Below are 19,412 nucleotides of genomic sequence, written 5' to 3'. Positions count from 1 at the left end.
TACGCTACCAGTCCTTCTACTCACCCAGCCACCAGCCTCCTTCAGAGAGTGCAAGCCTGTTCAGTGGCTTGGCCGGCCTGTATGAGCAGCTTCGTTTCTGGTGTTTAGGATCCAGAACCAGCCCAGCGGGTTTTCCTCTTGCCTGTGACGTGTGATGTTGCCATACAGTGAGTTGAATGCGGTGTGCATTTAATACCGTGTGCATTTACCATCACAAGATCGTCATAGTGCTTTATCATCTCACTGTGGATAAATTATTCATTTCTTTATATGAATTAATGAAACTCTAGTTTCTTTTCTGAGCTCAGTGGGCATCACACCTCCAGGGTTGGGGTATGACTTCTGCCTCTGCTCTGTGTGTGTTGAGTTTGCACGCTGAGTAGGTACCCTTCCACAATCCAAAGATGTGAAGTTCTGTTAATTATCCTCTCTAAATTGCCTGTCGTGTGAATTTGTGTGGGTGTGCCCTCTGACGGATTGGCATTCCTTCCTATGCGTGTGTACCTACCTTGTGCCCTGTGGTGCCTGGGACAGGCTCCAGCCCCTGCCATGGCCCCGACCAGGGTAAGTGAAAGTAAGAAGGATTGGATGTTTTATTCTTCGCGTCCTTAGTGATTATTCTTCTGTACTTTTCATCTATTTATGCAGCTGTCAATTTCTGTCAGCGTCTGCTCATATTTCGCTCTACTGGGTAATTCCTCAGGTGGGTGCGAGTCTAAACCTTAAGATGTCAGATTGCTTAATCAGCCTCCATTTCGATAAGAAGTGGCCCGGGGTAATCCCACAAAGAGAAATGTAATAATCCCCGGGTGAATCAGTCTCGGCTGATGTCCACGTTCGGCATGAAGGACCACTGCCAACATCCCTCGTCTCTTTCCCTTTTGCCCCCTCTGGAAGTGTGGGAAGGGTGACCCAGCATGAAGCAGCAAACCCAGCCCACGGAAAGCCGGCATTCCCGTTCCAGAATCCGCAGGTGGAAGGAAGCGGCGAGGAGCACTTCCTCCACATATAACCCATTCATTCGGCCCCACCCCCACATTTCATGCTGGGAAACAGCATAGCGGCACACGCCATCAGGGCTCCTGAGGATGATGTGGTCAGACATGGAACCCAAACCACAGGGCCAGCCCGTGGCATAGGCAATATAGGCAAATGCTAAGGGCGCCAACTTCTGAAGAGGTGCAGAACTGCCAGCAAATTTCACTTTGCCTCAAGCGGGGGGCGCCACACCGGCTAGAACCGGTACTGCCAAACCATAAAAGCCAATAAAATAACAGTGATAGAATGCAAGACATGCCAAAATTATGTATCAGATGCATAGATCAATTATAATCAATTGTGGGGGGGGGGCAGAGTTCAGCATGGGCCGGTGTGAGCCAAATAGCCACCCCAAATGCACCATGGGACCCAGCAACAGAGCTCTTAGATTTCCATCTACTGTTTGTCAGGCAGCGGATTGAGGTGATCTTGCACCTCGTGGACGATCTTTCCCTGAATTGGGAAATTCTCCTATGTGAATGCCGTCTTTGCCCTTTTCGCTTCTAGAGAGTGATCTGTGAAACTTAGGCCTTGTCTCAGAAGGCGAATGAAACAATGATCAGAGGCATTCTTGGGATTGTTGGGTGCAGTGACGCCGGGAGGGGGGGTGGGGGGGTACAAGTGCTTTATGTGGCTGCCTAATAGTATTGTCAAATGCATTATGGGTCCACACTGCTTCAGGGGTCTCCCAGGTCTCAGGGTATGATCCATATCATATATCAGGTGTGTCACTCAATGTAGTTTTACATATGGTAGTTGTCAGAGTTCCAACGGGAGTTGGAGTGTAATGAAAATTTCAATGACTTTCAGGAGAGTTTTAAGACTTCCGCAGCCTATCCAGTGAGCATAGAATGACCCGGAAGGCCATTAGGGTTCAGCCATTTATGGCATCCCTCATCTATTCCGTGTCCAGCTCTGCCTCCAGTTAATGAGGCCCTGATAAGGGACAGACAGCTTCACCCTGACAGTCAGGTATGAACGCCTTTAGCGGACTGAAAGCCAGAGAATGTGCTGGACCGTGTTTACATAGCCCTCCTCCTAAGAACAGAACGGCAGGCTGAGGACCTAAAGCCTTTGAACAAACAGGGAAGGAGAATCAAAATACTGTGTTCTGTGCTAAATGGTGGAAAGAACAGTGGTGTCTGGAGGAGGGAATAAGTCATGTGACAGACACAGTCAGTTCACCTCTTGCCTTCACCTAATTGGTATCTCTACAGGCAATACTACTGACAGAATACTACTGAGTAATATTACTATTACAATATTAAAATTACTCAGACCTGAGGTGATGTGTATATTTGGTTTCTAGGAGCCCCGCTTTACATGTTATCACAGAATACCTAAAAAGCATAGAAGGCTGCTTATGACCTTAGGCTTCTACTTTAATCTTCATGGCACGGTATTCAAGCAGGAATACACACAGGCTATGGCTAATACCTCCTGAAAGCCAGGTGAGGAGCATTTGGGTGTCCATGACAGCACAGCGTTCCCTCGGGGGAACCTTTAAGCAGGAGCTTAGCAGGTTTTCCTGTCGCAGGTCGGACCAGAACTGGGACACAGGAGTGTCAAAGTGGGTTAACGTCATGCCCCGGGGTCCGGGGGCAGGTGGAGGAGAAGGAGCTAATGTTTACATGGTTCTGCTTCGTTTGAAACTTCAGCCAGTTCAGGTGTTTCTATGGGAAGCTGCAGCAGGATCCCGTGTCCCCTTTCAGCAGAATCAGCAAAAACGATGAAGGTCTGTCGTACCCCCCACCTGATCACCAAAATGTCTGACCATTTTAAGCAGTAGCTGTAAAACAAACCTCCCCCTTAGAGTTGGCTGTCCCAGGCAGAAGTGGACACATTGTAATGGGGGGAACGGGGGGGGGGGGTATATGTTATACAGTGGCCCCCACCTCTGTGTTGGTACTCAATCCTAAACCAGACATGTACTGTAGCCCATCAGCCTACAGCCACATTGCTGCCAAATTGTCCAATTTTTTCCCTCCCATTATTAATAAAATACTGGGACGTGTAATAAATCAGTCTGACACAGGTCATGGCGTTTGCATCGGTCTCTTCACGTTGAGCCCAGTCCGTTTCTTTTTCACATGCATTGCCTTGGGCTGTCGCATAGCGGTGAGAAACTCACTGTAGCTGGAACGGCCTCATTACAGTCTTATGGCCGGCAGTGATCCTGTCTGCCTGTACCCCTCGGACGGGTCCACACTTTCTTGCTGTCTCCTCCTTCTTCATCGGCCGCTTTACTTACAGGGGGTTGCTGCCAGTGGAGTTTTCATTTACAAAATAAAGAGAATTCCAGCCACTGTAGTGCTTGTGAGGCTTTAGTAGGTAGACCTTCACACACACACGCGCACACACAGACACGCGCACACACAGACACACTGACAGGGATCTCCTGAACTTCTGCCCCCAAGAGCACGCAGGGGGGGTGTGAACAATATGTCAGAGAAAATAATTGCGTTTCGCTGAAACACTACCGTGTCCCTCCAGCGTGTTTTACACGTGTTTTGTGCTTACGCCCCTACTTCTCCCTTTCCCGCTTCCCCTGCTCGGCGAACGTCTTCCTGGGACATATGGCCGCCATCTGCTCAGGGACCTGAGATGCCAGGGTCCAGGGCCGGCTGTCGATGGAGCCTTTGGCGTACCTGTCCAGTTAACTCCTTAGGGGCGCCGCGCTGGCTCGTTAGCAGGCGTTCCTGCCAGCTATGTCCCGGCCGGTCGCCCTACAGAATTTTAGCTAGGGTAAGCTGAGCCCACTGGGCGAATTTAAGAAATTTCCGGAAAAATCTTCCAACCTGGCAGATAATCCTCAGACTGACCGTAGCCAGCTAGGCGGACGTCTGTCACCTGCCTGTCACCCAACTCGTCACTCCGGAGGTGTCAGCTTGTGTGTGTGTGTGTGTGTGTGTGTGTGTGTGGTTATTACCCGTCTTGTGACATAAATAGTTGGCTCTAAGGAAAAGCAGAAGGAAACTCCTTCGTGGGGACAGCAGGTCTTCACCCCATTTGTGTTTTTTAATGCAATATGCTCTCAGTTGAGCCGCGCAGAATTGTGGTCTGCAAAGTCCCTGTAACCCCACAGCCAGCGTTTTTGAGCTGTGGCAGGTATACCAGATGCATTTTCTGCCTGGGTTGCCAGATACTTTAGGGTTGCCAGGTAGGTGTTGTTGGACGGGCCTCTCAGAAAATAATATGACCAGCAGCACTCTGTACCTTCAGGTCAAAGTGGTTTCAGAAATTCCCCTTCAGGCACCTCAGAGGTGAGTGGTTAGGGTGAGCAGATCTGACTGAGTCATCTGAAATTGCAGATACAGATGGAGGGACTCATAAGAAATGTGCTTTGGCACAGGTCAGGAGAGGAAAAGGAGCCACCCTCTAAAATAGACTTAAATGCAGGGTTAGCCTGGGAATATTCCAGCCTTCCAGACTGCGGTTTTCAGCTGTGCCCTGTGACGAGGCCCCAGTGTGGGAATCCATCCCTACCACAAGGGGGCACTGTGCAGTTCAGAACAGAGCTTAAGGGTTCAGAACAGAACTTCCCACTGCTATTACTACCATCTTAGAAGGAACCCTTGTTTTGCATCTTTCACATTTTATTTAGCTAGTGCTCGTGTATTGGTTTTGCAAGGCTAAAATAATGACTTGAGTAACCAGAAGCCGTTATTGCTTGTCAAAAGGTCAGATTCAAGTTATTGTCAAGCAGTATTTACAGCTAATAATGCAATTTGCATGCAGTTTAAATAAACATTTTATAAGCAAGGTTTTCTACCAGTAACCTTGTTGACAATTACATGTAATGTTATGCAGATCGGAAGGTTCAAGGTCAAACCAACCTGTATCAGTGCAAGGTTGAACCACAGTATAGACGTCATAAAGATATAAGGATGCTGTATTCGGGAACATTCGCTTGCACAAAGAGCACTATGGTTGTTTCACCAAGTCTTAGTCATGCATTTCTCTCAGAAGGAAAAGAAAAAAGAAGGTAGCAAGCCATTCATTCAGTGCTAGAGTTGCTCACATCGCAAGCTGCCAAGTCATGGTCTGACAGCAGGGGCACGGCAGGTTGGAATGTGGGGGGGTTGCCTCGAACCAGGTAGCAGGCCTCTCCTCATACCCGCCACAGCTTGTGGCCTCCCTACCAGGAGACCCCTGCCACACTGCCTCCTCCCTGAGAGACAGCTGACTCACGGGGCCCTGCCTGGGGGGCGGGGGGGGGCGATGCGCGGTGGAAAGTTCATGCTGGGTTCCGGCTCCCGGCGTCGCCGCATGCCGTCGCGTTAAAATGCCTTTTCTAAAAGGATAATAGGCACCATAACTGGATTAGATGGTGTTAAGAACCTTTCTCTAGTCAGTTCCTCTGAAGCTTGCAGGAGGATGAGGAGTGTGATGACTCCTTTCATAGCAGTGGTGCTTTAGCAGAAATCATGTCTTACACTGGAGCCATGAAGGTGTGCATCCGTGCATGCGTGCGATACATGTGTGTGCATGCGTGTGCATCCCAACACATGCAGCACACATAGACTCAGCACTACATTTATTATTCCAGGTCTCCAGGATGGTAAACTCCACTCTCTGTACTTATGCATAAGTCACAGCCTTCTCAAGGTCTATCTGGAGTGCGGTATTGTGTTTTTGTCTTTTTCTTTTTTTTTTTTTATATGGCTGTCCTAGTGTTGTTGTCAGCCTTACGGCCCAAAGGTATCATGCATCATCCTATTTGTAACGTATAGGTTTAATATTGACCATGAAACGGAAGCGGATCTTAAAAATGCCTGTCAATTTATAGACCCTGCATTGATATGGACTGGTTACATTACCCCAACTATGCCTTTGTAAAACTGCAAAAATCATTTTACGTGGCTAATTATAACAGAAGCAATTGTCAATGTGAAATTATCTTTGTGTAATTATAATTATGTTCTATAGTAAAAGTCGACACATGGAGAAAAAGCTGGAACGATGGGGTATTATACCAGCTCTCTGCAGATTCTTATTCGTGTATTTATATTGGTTTAGATCACACTCAGTACTGGTATTATCTATGGTAACAATAAGCTTGCTTTATCAACTGGTGAAAATGCATATGACATGAATTTCTGTTACATACCTATAGTAGGTAGCGCAGTCAATACCCCTCAAACTCGACCTCCGAGATCTCAGTTCTCACCCCCTGTTTTGTGAGTGTGGCGCTTGTATTTGTGTTGGATTGCTCTACGCTTAGCATGTGTGTGTTTGTGCCTTGTGGCACACTGGCATTACATCTGGGATGTCCCATGTCTTATGCCACAGGATTATTTTGTTCCTGTTCTGGATAAATATGGTTCGGTTTATTTCAGTTTTTGTCACATATTTTTACCAAACATGGCTTGGTGCTTTTCACGCCTCCCGTTTACACAGCAGTGAACTTCTAAACTCTAGCTCTAAACTAAAACCTGCTGGATTTGGGTCCTCATTCTTGGACACGACCTCACCTGCTGCCCCCCGCCCCCCCCATGTTAGCGGACTAATTCAGCTCAATGTCTTTGCAGCGGTTCATCATCAGGCCCCAAATTTCAGCTGTCTTGCCCAAGGACAATTTCCTGCTTTCAGTGGAGTGAACCTTGGTGTGGCCGGGCATCTAGGCTAACGCCGGTTTTTTTGTTTCAGTCGGCCTTTTGCTTCTTTGTAATGTTTTTCCAAGACCAAAATCATGCTGTGTAACTGGCCCCTAAACCCACCAATCATCTACTTTTCTTTCTGTTCCTTTTGCAATGGTGAGATTGGGAGAGATGAGTGGGTTGGAAGGTCAAACACATGGATTCTGGGGTGCATCACTACCTTATTGATTTGATGGGAGGAATCGGGAAGGTGAAAATGTGACTTACCTGCTTCCTGAGGCTGTCAGTTTAATTAAATCAGATAGTCTCATTAAATTAGTTAGTGAATGAATCAGTCAGGTTTTGAAATAGATGAGTCATTCTTGTTTAATGGAAATTTACCATGGGTTGCACTTAATCCATATCACAGTTATTGCTGCTTTATATATTTTGGTTATTATATATTCACATAAAATCCAATTCATCCTTCTTAATTATTTGACCTCCCTGCAGGTGTGGGTTTTTTGGTACAGTCCACAAGGTTACAGTCTGTCCTTCAGTAGCTACAGACATCCGATAACATGAGGCTATTGAGTAAAGTATGGGATGGATTTATTAGTTACAGCTCAATACTGAATTGCAGTAGCAGGAAGCGTGAGCTGTTGTTATACTGGGGCAAGGAGAGTGTGGGAAGACAGGTATGTTCAAGGGAAAGGCGTGTTAATGATCTTAGCATACAAGAATGCTGCTAAGCATGCGGTGCTAAAAGGCGTTAGCAAGCAACTGCACGGGGGTGGCCGCAGAGGCACACGTAGAAGCAAAGGACATCCAAACATACTGCAGAGATCCTGATTTTCACATCTGGTCTTCAGGGTGCAAGTCATGCATACGAAACACACCCCTTGGCATTATATCAGGAACGACAAATTAATTTCCAGTTTAATTACACTTTCAATTTTAATACAATTTAAATAGTAAATTTAATTAAACCCAGTTAACGTGGCACCCTTGTAAATACGGAAACTCTTATTATCATGTTCCATAAATAAGGGTATTTTATTCAGTTATTCAGGCATTCACAGCTCAATCTCTTTAAGGAGCGAGGTACCGCGGCACACACCAGAGAGCGCGGGGGGTGTTGGGGGGGGGGGGGGGGGGGTAGTTTTATTAATCAGCGTACCTCAGTGTTCATCCTAAATGAGTTCCGAGCGGCCTCGAATGGACCATGCATGCTGCAAGCCGTGCCTCTGGGACCGCTTCTCTGTAGAAGGGGGATTATACACGCCCGTGACAGCGCACGGCACAGCTCCGGGACACTGAAACAGAATCCGCCATGAAAGTGACGGGGGGGGGGGGGGGTATGCAGATTTTCCGCCATCGGCAGGAAAGAAAGAGTTCAGTTTGAGTCCACATTCCCCACCACTCTGATAGCGACGTCCGACGCACTTCTGGGGAATATTAATGACACTCGTTATGAACTCGTTTTTCCCTGTGAGGAGATAAATAATGAAAGGATTTTTCTGTTCATTTATGTACTGTGCTTGTCTAAGATTTAGATGTATTTCTAAGTAACTGTGTATAGTTTTACTGTTTAACTGGTGACACAACTTAGCTTGTCAAATAAGCAAAGACCCCTAAAAAATCATTGGATAAATATGTTATTTCCATCTGCAAAATGTATATGAAAAAAATAATATAAATATGATATAAAAACAAATAATGATTTCAGTTTCAATGCACACTCCTACATCTGTGCATAGGCTGTTGGAATATGGTCTTTTAGTTACATTGTTTAATATATGTCCACGTATAAATTAATCTGTTGTTATATCTGTTGCCATGGAGATTACTGCTGATATTCCAGACAAGGCTATGGGATGAAAGAAATATATGTACATTTTACTGTATCAGTTACGGGCTGCACAGACAAATGTATGTAACTGCATTGCTAATTGTCATACCAGTGCATGTGCCAAATTTAAAGATAAGATATCTCAAAATAAGTCTCAGCTGGTGTCTGGTGAACCCAAAACAAGGATTTTCTTTTTGATGGTGAAAGGATTTGGTCTTAATGTTGACTTCCTAGTCAGTGAGGCTGCCAAATGAGATTCTGGGCTTTGGTCTAAACATGTGAAATGTATATAAATCACATGAACGCATAAGCTGAAGTCCTTTGATAATAGTATCCCCCTTAATCCACACAAAGTCCTGAATGTGACCTTCCGGTCTATTTTTAGAAGGCCTCTTTGTCTCTGAGGGGCCCAGCAGAGGGGCCACGCCTGAAGCCTCCGTGCTGCCAGGAGATGGAGGGATGTGGCTGAGATGGGCATATTTGAGCGCTCTCTGGGGGCATAATCTCACCCTCGGTCTCAGGTCCGTGATCTGCTCACCTTGGTGATGACAATGCTGCAAGTATAAAATGCCGCTGTAGACTTTGATTCTGTGTGTTTATTATACAGATTTAAATCAAAGTTAAAGGAGACCCGCATCCCAGTGATAAAACATTTTTAAAATATGTACGACTGCTGGTAAAGATGAGACTGAAAGTACAGGGTGCCAGATCCTCATTGCCATTTCAGGAATTTTCTGCTTTTTGGGAATAATCACAAAATCACACAATTACATCTAACTGAAGCTTTATTTGAGGTAATTGTATTTAGTGGTGTTTTGTTGGTTTTGTAAGCATCTACAGTAGTCTTGACAATAGAAGCAATAAACTTAAAATAAAAAACAGAAAACCACATTTATCCATCCATCCATCCATCCATCCATCTGTTTTCCATCCATTTTGGCTAGGGTGGGGGGACTAGAATCTAACTTCAGAAACACCCAACACAAGGCAGTAGTGTATTCTGGATGAGATGCCAGTCCTAGAGAACCCCAAAATAACAGTTTTATTCTTCTTCTTATTATTATTATTATTAGTTTCCTGCTTCTTGCAGATACTATGGAAGTCTTCAACCCACTGTCCAATCATCTTGCACTGTAACTGCATTCTTTTTCTGTTCTTTTAATTCAACTCTTACTGGCCAGTTTTGTTGTATAAAACTCTCTAATATAAAAATGATAGACAGAAATATAAATAAATAACGGATACTTCCCATGCATGAGTACTGTTGAAAAGTCTTGTTGTCCAACCAAAATCTCTGATTGCCACCTGATGTTCCCATGATTTAATAGGAATTTCCAACATGAATGTACATACAAAAATTAAGAAATATATCTTTTAAACCAGTTCATATATTTAATGGGAACTGGCAAGAACTGCATACAGGCTTCTGGGACAGGCTATGTAATACATAAACAAAAAAAAATGGAGACCAGGGCAATCTCCCCTCAGGTTATGGGTTGCAGTCGTTTTTCACAGGAATTTCAAACCCAGAAAGTCACTGCTGCTGCATGTCGATGAGGTCCTCTGGGAAGTGCAATCGAATGACAATAAACTTGACCACGGTTGGCATTTTGCTCAGGAACTGGGTTTTTGAGCCTAAGAATAACCCCTGTTGTCCCCCTGGGAAGGGTTCTCAACCGGGATGGACGCTGTAATTTTATAGCTATCTGGGAAAATTGGGTAAAGTATCAGATTTTAAGGCTTTGTAAGAAGAAACTGCCTCCCAGCAGATATACCAATGAAAAGGTGGTTAGACGTTATATTTCACAATTGTAGGGGGCAAAGCTTCAGCAGCAAGCTCCTCTTAAGAGCAGATAGTTCAAAGGTTATATAAGACTAGCAGGCCCTCAAATCACTGTTTGCTACTACCACGGCTGGGACAGCAGTGTTTTTTTAACATCAAGGTTCTAAGTTTAGGATTTTAGACTAGGATTTTTTTCTCCCACGCAAGCCATCAGGGCAGATCTTTAGAGACCAAAAACCCCAGAAACCCCAGAAATTCCAGCAGTCCCTCAGCTGTTTGCGCAGCCAGCCTCCTGCATGCCTCTGCTTATGTCTCCCAGTGGAGCAGTGGCCAGGACAGTGACCCATCCACGCCCAGGGATACCAACATGGTGCCGTCTGCCTATGCAGTCAAAACCGCAGCCTTCACATTTTCTACCAGCTGAAATGCCATTAGTAATGTCTCACGATTATTTCCAGATTTTCAGCTTGTTACCCATGAGGACGAGTCACCCGTTCATTAATTTGCCTCTTTTTTGCTAACGATTTCACGGTAAACTAGATTATGCTGTTAGGCATTCTGATCACTGGGACCAAATGTCTCAATCTGGCATTTATCCCAGAATTCTGCAGTGCACTGACCCCTAATCACCTCTTTCAAATGTTTGAAAAATACACTTTGTGGGAGACTCGGTCATAATTCTGTGATTTCTCATTTGCGGGGGTGGGGGCTTGGCCCATTGTGGTGTGAAATGAGGCTGCTCTGGAGTCCTGTGTGGGGTGGATCCAAACCACGGTGCACCTGCCTCTCTCCTGCAGTAGTAGAGCCGTGGTGCAACTTGCTGCTGTTGTCATGGTGACTTGATTTTAAAATTCCAAGCGAGTCTCTCTATTGAAAAAAAGACCTCAGAATGTTAAGGAGAAAAAAAACATCAACTGGACCTTAACCGGTTTCCAATGTGTCTCTTCCTCATCTACTGGATCAGAGTTGTTTAGGATAAAGTGGTGGCAGATGTCATAGTCTTGAAGTCCACAGGAAGAGGTTATTGGAACATTTTGTGTGTGTGTGTGTGTGTGTGTGTGTGTGTGTGTGTGGTCATGTGCCCACAATGTGATAAAAACCTGTTATTTTGACCTTGGTTGACATTTTTCCGGTTCCCACCAAGAAAAACTCTAAATCTATGACTGCAATCAAAAAACTAAAGATGGCAAAAGTCATATTTTGTTTGGTTACTTATGGGTAAGGTTAGGGTTGGGTAGGGGTTAAGGTCGTCATGATGGGATCAGGGTTATGAATGAAGAGCCTCCATAAAGATATGAATACAAACGTGTGTGTGTGTGTATGTATGTTTGCTGGTAAATGACGATCACGCTATGGACACTGTGCTTCAGTGTCATTTTTCTGTAAGTTCCCAGTAACACCAGCATGTCCTCCACCTTCCTGGGATGGGCTCCAGGCTCTGGGCAGGCATCGCCTCCTCCGTGGCGTCCATCCTGTGTGGAGCTTCGAGCAGCAGCCTTTGCAATGGGCTGTGATTTAGCACAGGATGAGTCAAGCTGCAATAAATATAAATGTAGCTGAAGAAGGAAAAAACACACATTCTCTGTGCAGGTCGATTGAAGTTATTTCAAGATTTATGATGTTATAATTAGTCTAGCCAATGATGTTTTTTTTTCTGTTTCAAGTATTCTTGGGTTAAAAAACAGGATTTTGTCCCAAAGGTTTGATTTTCAGTTCATCCATCTATCCATCTTCTACTTGCTATTCCCGATTGGCTGGGGGGGGATCCTATCTCAGGTGACAATGGTGCCAGGCAGCGGGGATACCCTGGGTGGTCACAAAACATATAAACACACCTGGCAATTTAGAATTAGCAGCGTTACCAGGATACCATCCTGTGCTTGGCATTTGTATATGTTTGGTTGGCTCCTGTGCTCGAGTGAGGGGGTGCTGTCGACTGGGGGAGAAGAGGAGGTAGCAACAGTAAAAAATTATTAATTTAGTGATTCTGGATGAGCACTGTCCACCCTCCCCCCACTCCACACCTGTAGCCACGCCCCTGTTTACAGGTGTCAGTGAAGTTAACTAAATGTCTTTGGACTCAAGGAGGGTTCAAAGCCACAACCCTGGGGGTGTGAAGCAGCAGTATGACCCCCCTGAAGCATTCTGCTCTATAATTATTAATTATTATTAAAATTCACAGGACACATAAAAACATCAACAATATTTTCAAATACTTGCTTGTCAAGGTAGCCTTTAGAACATCACCGTCTGAACCAGAGTGCATGACTTTAAGGTATAATTGCCCTTATCCGCCAAGACCAGAATCTTTTCAAAGTTAACAGACCAAACCGGCAATCCACTTAAAGCATCAGTGAATCTTGACGTAAATACTAATAGAAAACTAGAAGAAATAGAGCTTTGTTTGCCATTACTGCATATTTCAGAATATTTTAGAAAAGCCTCTTTTTATTAATAGAGTTTTAATCAGTTATTTTATACATTTTTTATCTTTGCATATTAGAGTTACATGACATGTTGGTAGGTACCGTATGAGCTATTAGACTTCAGTAGTCTTTGTTGTACTGAAATGTTCACCTGGTATTTCTGAGCTAATAACCACTTGGCCATCAGCGTATAGGCCTGCATGTCTTACAAAACACCTCAGTCGTGTCCTTCTTAGCCGCCCAGTGAGGCTGATGTTCTCTGTCTCATTTGTCTCTTTCTCTGCCCCATCTCTTTTCGTGTAAGGCTCATCCTTACGAATACTGCCCTCTGCTAAGTACTGTCCTCACGAATAAGAGCAGATAGTTCTGATATATGGGGTAACGCCAATTTGTATTTCATATTGAGGACGCAGCCCAGTGAAATGACCAGCTTCAGCAGGTGTTTACCTTCTTAAGTGTCTTGATTGAGACTGCAGGATGGACCTTGATTTTGTCGACATTTTGCTGGATTATTGCTCCACAGAAGGTGCTGGGAAGATGTGCGTGTCCCTGTGGCCATATCAGGCATCATGAGTTGCGTGTGTCTCCCCAAGCAAATTGAGCAGTCTGTCTGAAAGCTTAATTTCACAGTTTTCATTTGTTTTCAGAGGCTCCTCCAGATAACATCTTTCACAATTTGGAAGCTGCTTTGAGTTGTGTATCAAAATGATGTACGATCTTAGCTAGAGGCAGACAGAAATGTTGTGATTACTGAATACGCATTATAAACATTATTTACAATAGACCCTGTTACTGTTTGATATTAACCCTGTTAATACCAAATGTTTTTAATATTCAGTTGTTGAGTATGGTAATGTATGTTGTATTAATAAGTTACTTAAAGTGCTTTTAAATAAAATGAGCTGCTTTGAATCAAGTATTTCAGATTGGCATAACTAAGAACTGACTCCGTGGTGATAATTTAATTTTATGTCTGACTTGAAGTTGAGATTCAATGTAGTAGCCCGCTATGCTATAATTTATAGCAGTGATTAGCTAGTTGTAAGATAGAGAAGCTGTTATTCTTGGAAGAAAATGGTGTGTTACAAATGTTTAACTTATACCATAATACTGTAGAGCAACTCTATGCCCTTCTTGAATCCTTCAGAAGCTTCCGGGTCCTGAATGTTGCTATCAGGAGAAGGTTATGAAAGGACGATTGTTATTGGTGACCATCCAAAAAAGGCTACCAAGAGACAGTTTCTACCCACATTCAGTATAATACATCTCATCATCTCTTTCCAATCCAAAACTGTCATTGGTGGCACTTTAAAGATCCAGAAACCGTCAATATGCCGCATGCATTATTTATACCTACAAGTTTCTGGCAGGGTGGTTTTGGTTCCCAGTTGGTTTACCCCCTCCCCGCCCCCCTTTCAGGGCTGACCAGACGTGTTTCTGGAAGCGTGTTCATGCTCATGTCTGACATGCGACGGATGTGGAACGTGGGCTTCTTGTGGTTATAAAGTGGAATTCCATCCATCTGATACCTAGAAGGATGGAGTCAGAGCATCAGGGTGCTGAAGGAGAACTTGAAGGGGATCTGACGTTCATTTTTCATTGCATGATTAGGCAATCATGAATAATGCAGAGCTAATGATTAAGGGGGCTTACAATGGTTTTAAAAAACAAAATCCAATTTACTTAATGGGTTTTATTGTCCAGGCAAATCAAAAATGAACTCTTTAAATAATTTGCCCCCCCTCAAGAAAAAAGCCAAATATAGGAAATTATTTAATTTCCTTCTGGCATTTTCTTGGAAAGGGCAGCATTGAATATAGAAATCCGCTGCAGTGCACCACAAAATGACCCAGGTGCTAAGGGTGTAAGCCTATTTCACTCTATGCCCCGTCTTTTCATATTCAAACCGAGGACTGAAAGCTGAAAGGAATCAGCCAAGACGGACCTGTGACCTTGAGAAGAACCTTAATTTTTCTTGTAGCTTGTGTTCTGAGGAAATAATCATGCTGCTTTTTTTTTTTCTTTTGCCCTTACCGGTGTCGACCTCCTGCGGGATCAGAAAGAGCCACAGCGGCTTTCCTGTGTGTCAGGGGTCCCATGACAGAGCGGTGGGGACGACAGGCATGCCAGCCGTCGGCGTCGGAGCAAGAGACTTGCTGTTACCATGGCGTCATAGTCAGAAGCAGCATAGGGTCACGTAGGAGGTGTTAATATTTAAATCTGTCTTCTGCAGTTTAGTACAGTGCAGCATCTTTCAATGCTGTTTAATGAGGAAAAAAACACGTGCGCCGACACTGTCTGTAGAGCAGGCCGTTAGCAATCAGTGAACGTTATGACAGCAGAGCTGCTACGCACAGCCATTTTTCATAGCTGCTCATCCTGCAGAGGGCCAGAAAGCATGGGGCGTGAAGCGGGGGGGGCACCCCCGAGCGGCTGTCAGTCCATCGCTGGGCACACGCACTCAATCACGCGCGCTGCAGGCAGCCCACAGACGCCAGTGTGCCTTGCCACATGTTTTCAGAAAAGCAGCCTACCTGCACGGAGATGGGTGGTGGTGGTGGTGGTGGTGGTGGTGGGGGGGGGTCGGGAATAAAACCTACAGCCCTAGAGGTCTGAGGCTGTGGTGCATCCCACCCATACCTCACATAATTTGCTGTGATTATGCATAAACAGCCTTCAGGGCATAAAAAGGAATTATTTTTCACAAAGTCATGTTTGAGAGATGACCAGCTGCTTGAAATTCCGCAAAGTTGACGATATTTACCAAAATCTGGTTATGCTGCTCTAAAAGAGTATCTGAAGTAATGTACCAACCAGTCTGTTTTCATCTATTTTAAATTTCCTGTTTAGCTAAGATAATGCAAATATGACATGTTATCATCTTATAAGCTCGGGGAGGATTTCCACCCCAAGCACAGAAGGTGTGAGGACCTGGTTTTACCAATCAAGCCAGTTACTGGCTGAATGACATTGCTATGACCTTTCACCACTCCGATCGAACAATAAGCTCTTCACTGATGTGTCTTTTCTTAAATGTGTTTATAAGCCTAAACTGAGATACATGTAGGCTTTTAAAAGCTCGAAGTGGCTCTTTTCTGGTTGTCTGTGTTACACTCCCCGGCGCGTAAGGAAGTGAGGCGTGGTGAGTCAGCCTGCATGTTTACGCCTCACTCCCGGGCTGCGTGTGGGGCCAGTCTTCACGGCAAGTCTCACACTTCGCGGGCCGGTGGCGTCACATGACAACATCATGTAAAAATGGAAACGGGTCCACAGCCGTCAGTCTCCTGATTATCGAGGAATGTATATCACCGGCGGGCAGATTAAATGAGGTCTGTTAAGAGGCGTGTGGGAGGGCAGTGATGGGCTGGGGGTGGGGGTGCGGATGTTTAGCCCAAATACTGATAGCCCTATTCTGGAATGAATGAGAGTGAGGGGGCATGGGTCATCAGAACTGCATGGAACCCATTGATTTTGACCCTTCCCTTCATTCCACAAATGGGAACGCAGTTAGGGAGTGCCGTCCTTCTGCGGTGGGAACTCATTAGTGGTAACAGGTGGCTTCCGCCTTGCCGTCCTCAGGGGTCTCATCTGTTTCTCCTCTCTTCCTGTCTTTCACAACAAAGGAGGTGTGTCTTCAGATCTTAGGCTTTCAGTTTGAGGTGCGGAAGTGTTTCACTTATGCTGAGTCAATAACATAACTTTCCATCGTTTCGGCAAAAGGATTTTCTAAATAAAGTTAAGACAAAAAACTTGCATTGACTAAACCGACTAACAGAATAATGAGTGTTCCAGTTTCAGTGACCAGAGATTCCATTTGTATAAAGGCTAGAGTATTGCTAGGAGTAATATATTTTATTCATGTGTGGCTAAGCAGGTTAGGCATCTGTATCTATGATCAAAAGGTTGCCAATTTGTGCCTCGGCAGAATAGTGACATGTCAGTTAGACCCTCGAGCAAGACCCTTATCGCCCACAAAATACACCAGCGGTACCGGTTAAATGGCTTGACCATGTGCTTCACTCTTAACCCCAAGCTTCACTCTTAACTGTATGTATGTGTGTGCATGTCTCAAAGGAGAGCATGATGGGATATGTGAAAAGCATCATTCTAATGTACCTGTACTCTAGCTTGTACAAATGGCAAATAAAACATCATTTCATTTTCCTTGACAACGTGGTTTTGTGGTGATTAGTGGCATCTGTGCAAACTGCCTGACTGATGGACACGGGCTGTAAGTGACTGCGCTGATTTGTGTCCTGTTCCTCTGCAGGGGTGCTCAGTCTGCCAGACAGCCTCAACCTGCACCGGGACCAGCAGCGGGGCAGCAAGGCCAGCGATGCGCACGTGTTCGGCCAGTCGGAGCTGCGCACCATGGAGCAGTGCCTGCTGGCCACACGCGTGGGGAGCATTGCCGAGCTCAGTGAGTATGGCCGACACTTTGGGGACCCCCCCGCCCCCGCCACAAACATAGGCCAGGTCCTGGTCACCCCACAGCACCCCCCAGGCATATGCTCACCACCTGTGATAAAGCTATGAAGAATCAAGGATTGTCTTTGCTATGCTGGGATGAGTCCCCCTGCCACAACCCTGCATTGGTACCTCCTACTGTCAGCTGGATGCCCAGTAGTCCTGTGGGGTGATATATGCTCCACTGAGTGGTTACTTTAGACTGAAGTGATTTTGGGCGGGTGATGCTGCACGAGAGCGATTCTGTGTGTGTGTGTGTGTGTGGGGGGGGGGGGGGGTTGATAGCGCTAACGGATGAGTCTTCACTCCTCCACAGCTGCGTATCACACAATAAGAAGGGGACATTTGACAAATGGGGAATTAGCATTTATGAATTGGGACAAATGGAGGGTGGAGGGAGGGGGGAAATAAATATAAGAAAAACTAATTGGAAGAGGATCTACTTGTGGTGGGGTGGAAGTGTATTCCCCCCATGGGGTGCAATCCACGAGACACAGAGGTTTCAGAGTGGACGCTGCAGCCATTGACTAATTTTATATTGTTAAGCCCAGTGCTGTCATATCTGTCCTGATTAGCCTCACCTGCCTACTTATTAAAGCAGCTAATACAGTATCAGGTGACACCGCATTTAATCTCTGTCCTCAGATCGCCAGGCAGGGCAGTGATCCCTGGGGTGACAGCATTTTGACAGATGGACAGAGAGTTTTATAGGTGCAGCAACAGTAATCAAGCAGCCAATCAAAATACCCGTGGTTAAAATTTGAAACACAAATCATATTGTATCTGTTTTTCTGTATTGCATTTCACATTTGCATCTTGGTTTTGTTTAGTGGGCTGTGTCTTACTGTTTACAACAAAATTCATCCTTCACTGTGGTTCCTCTCAAGTAAGGATGAGATTGTTTTTCAATTTTTTTCAACAAAAATATTCTAAGGAGTATTAGGCAGATATCTGCATTATATCAATTTTCAGCTCTTCAGCAAAAAACTATAGTAATTTCATGTAAAACATTTTCATATCACCAGGACCCGGAAAAGAGTTTGATTGGGTATCTGTATTCTGTTGCACTCTGGGTAATTGGCCCCTCTGCCTGATTGAGGTCGACTCCCATACCACTTTCCATTACTGAATCTGTGCTTAAAAATAGTACACGCCCCCCGCATTCCTGGCGTTTTTCATTTTCCCATCACAATTCATGACATCTAAACTGGAAAAATAGTCTGTGCTTCCAATCTATATTTCTATATCGCTGAATGAATGGTCAGAAGCAGTGAGGTATATAAATCCATTACATTTAAGCATATATTCAGTTCAGAATATATGTGCAATGCCTATCCCTCTCGAAAAAAAACCTTCTATATCAAGGGATAAGATGAACCATTAGCATTAGCACTTGTGACCAATTGTCACCTGGTACTGCAACCCAGAGAGTTCTCCCCCTCGTACTGTGCATTGTGTGACCTGGTCCGTCATCAGGCCAGTGACATCCTTACCCTTCATATCATACTCAAAAAGATTACACTGGGGCTTATATGTACTACAGGGTAGCCTGGTGTCTCCGTAGGTAGCACTATTGTCTCTATGGTGTTTGAGCCCACCTCTGTTCTGTGATTGTGGTGTTTGCCGGAGCTCTCTGCCTTCTGCTGCCTGGGATAGGCTCCAGACCCCCTGTAACCCTGACCAGGATGAGCGCTTCCAGCATGGCTGAATTTTAGCTTCAGAGGCTTCTCAAGGGTACTGCAGCAGAGCCCCAGCCGTTATCTTTTCCGGCAGGCTTTCGGTTCTGGGTCCTTCACTACTACGCCACTGAAAGCCGTCCGCCTGCTGTATGTGGGAGGAGAGCTGGAATTGCGGCCATTTTGGTTTCATAAAGAACTAAGAGATCCATCTGCTTCAGTCGTCGGCTACCTCTCAGGCTCTCAAATAAACTCTCCAGCGTTCAGCCTTGCTTTCAGATTTGGGCTTTATAAATGGGTGCAGACTGGCCTAATTCCTTCCCTGACTGTATAATTACGTAAACGATCCCCCAGAATCAGGCAGGCTGTGGGGAGGTGGAAACGTGAGCTTTCTTTCAGGCCTCTGCAGTTCTGGCTAATTACATTTAGCCGTTTGTGTTTGCGGTCATGTTATTATTGCCTATTCTATGATGAAATCACTAAATCCAGTGGATGATTATAATGTTTAGGATATGTGAGAAGTTTATCTTGGTAGGGTGGGGGTTGTAGCTTTAAGAAGAGCTCCGTACTGATCCTATTTCTCAGTCTAAA

General features: G+C 45.1%; 1 protein-coding gene across 2 annotated transcripts in view; it reads left to right on the top strand.

Moving 5' to 3' along the window:
• LOC111836488 (ankyrin repeat and BTB/POZ domain-containing protein 3-A) overlaps positions 1–19,412 on the top strand; it is a 137,875-nt gene that overhangs the window by 75,081 nt on the left and 43,382 nt on the right. For both annotated transcript variants that reach the window (XM_023797806.2, XM_023797804.2), the window contains exon 2: positions 16,949–17,098. In XM_023797806.2, coding sequence (XP_023653574.2) covers positions 16,949–17,098 — 150 coding nt within the window. The remainder of the gene's footprint in view (positions 1–16,948; positions 17,099–19,412) is intronic.

The sequence above is a fragment of the Paramormyrops kingsleyae genome, chromosome 3 (assembly GCF_048594095.1).
Source record: "Paramormyrops kingsleyae isolate MSU_618 chromosome 3, PKINGS_0.4, whole genome shotgun sequence".
Classification (NCBI taxonomy): Eukaryota; Metazoa; Chordata; class Actinopteri; order Osteoglossiformes; family Mormyridae; genus Paramormyrops; species Paramormyrops kingsleyae.
The sequence above is the reverse complement of the archived record's forward strand: the minus strand, read 5'-3'. Positions and strand labels throughout refer to the sequence as shown.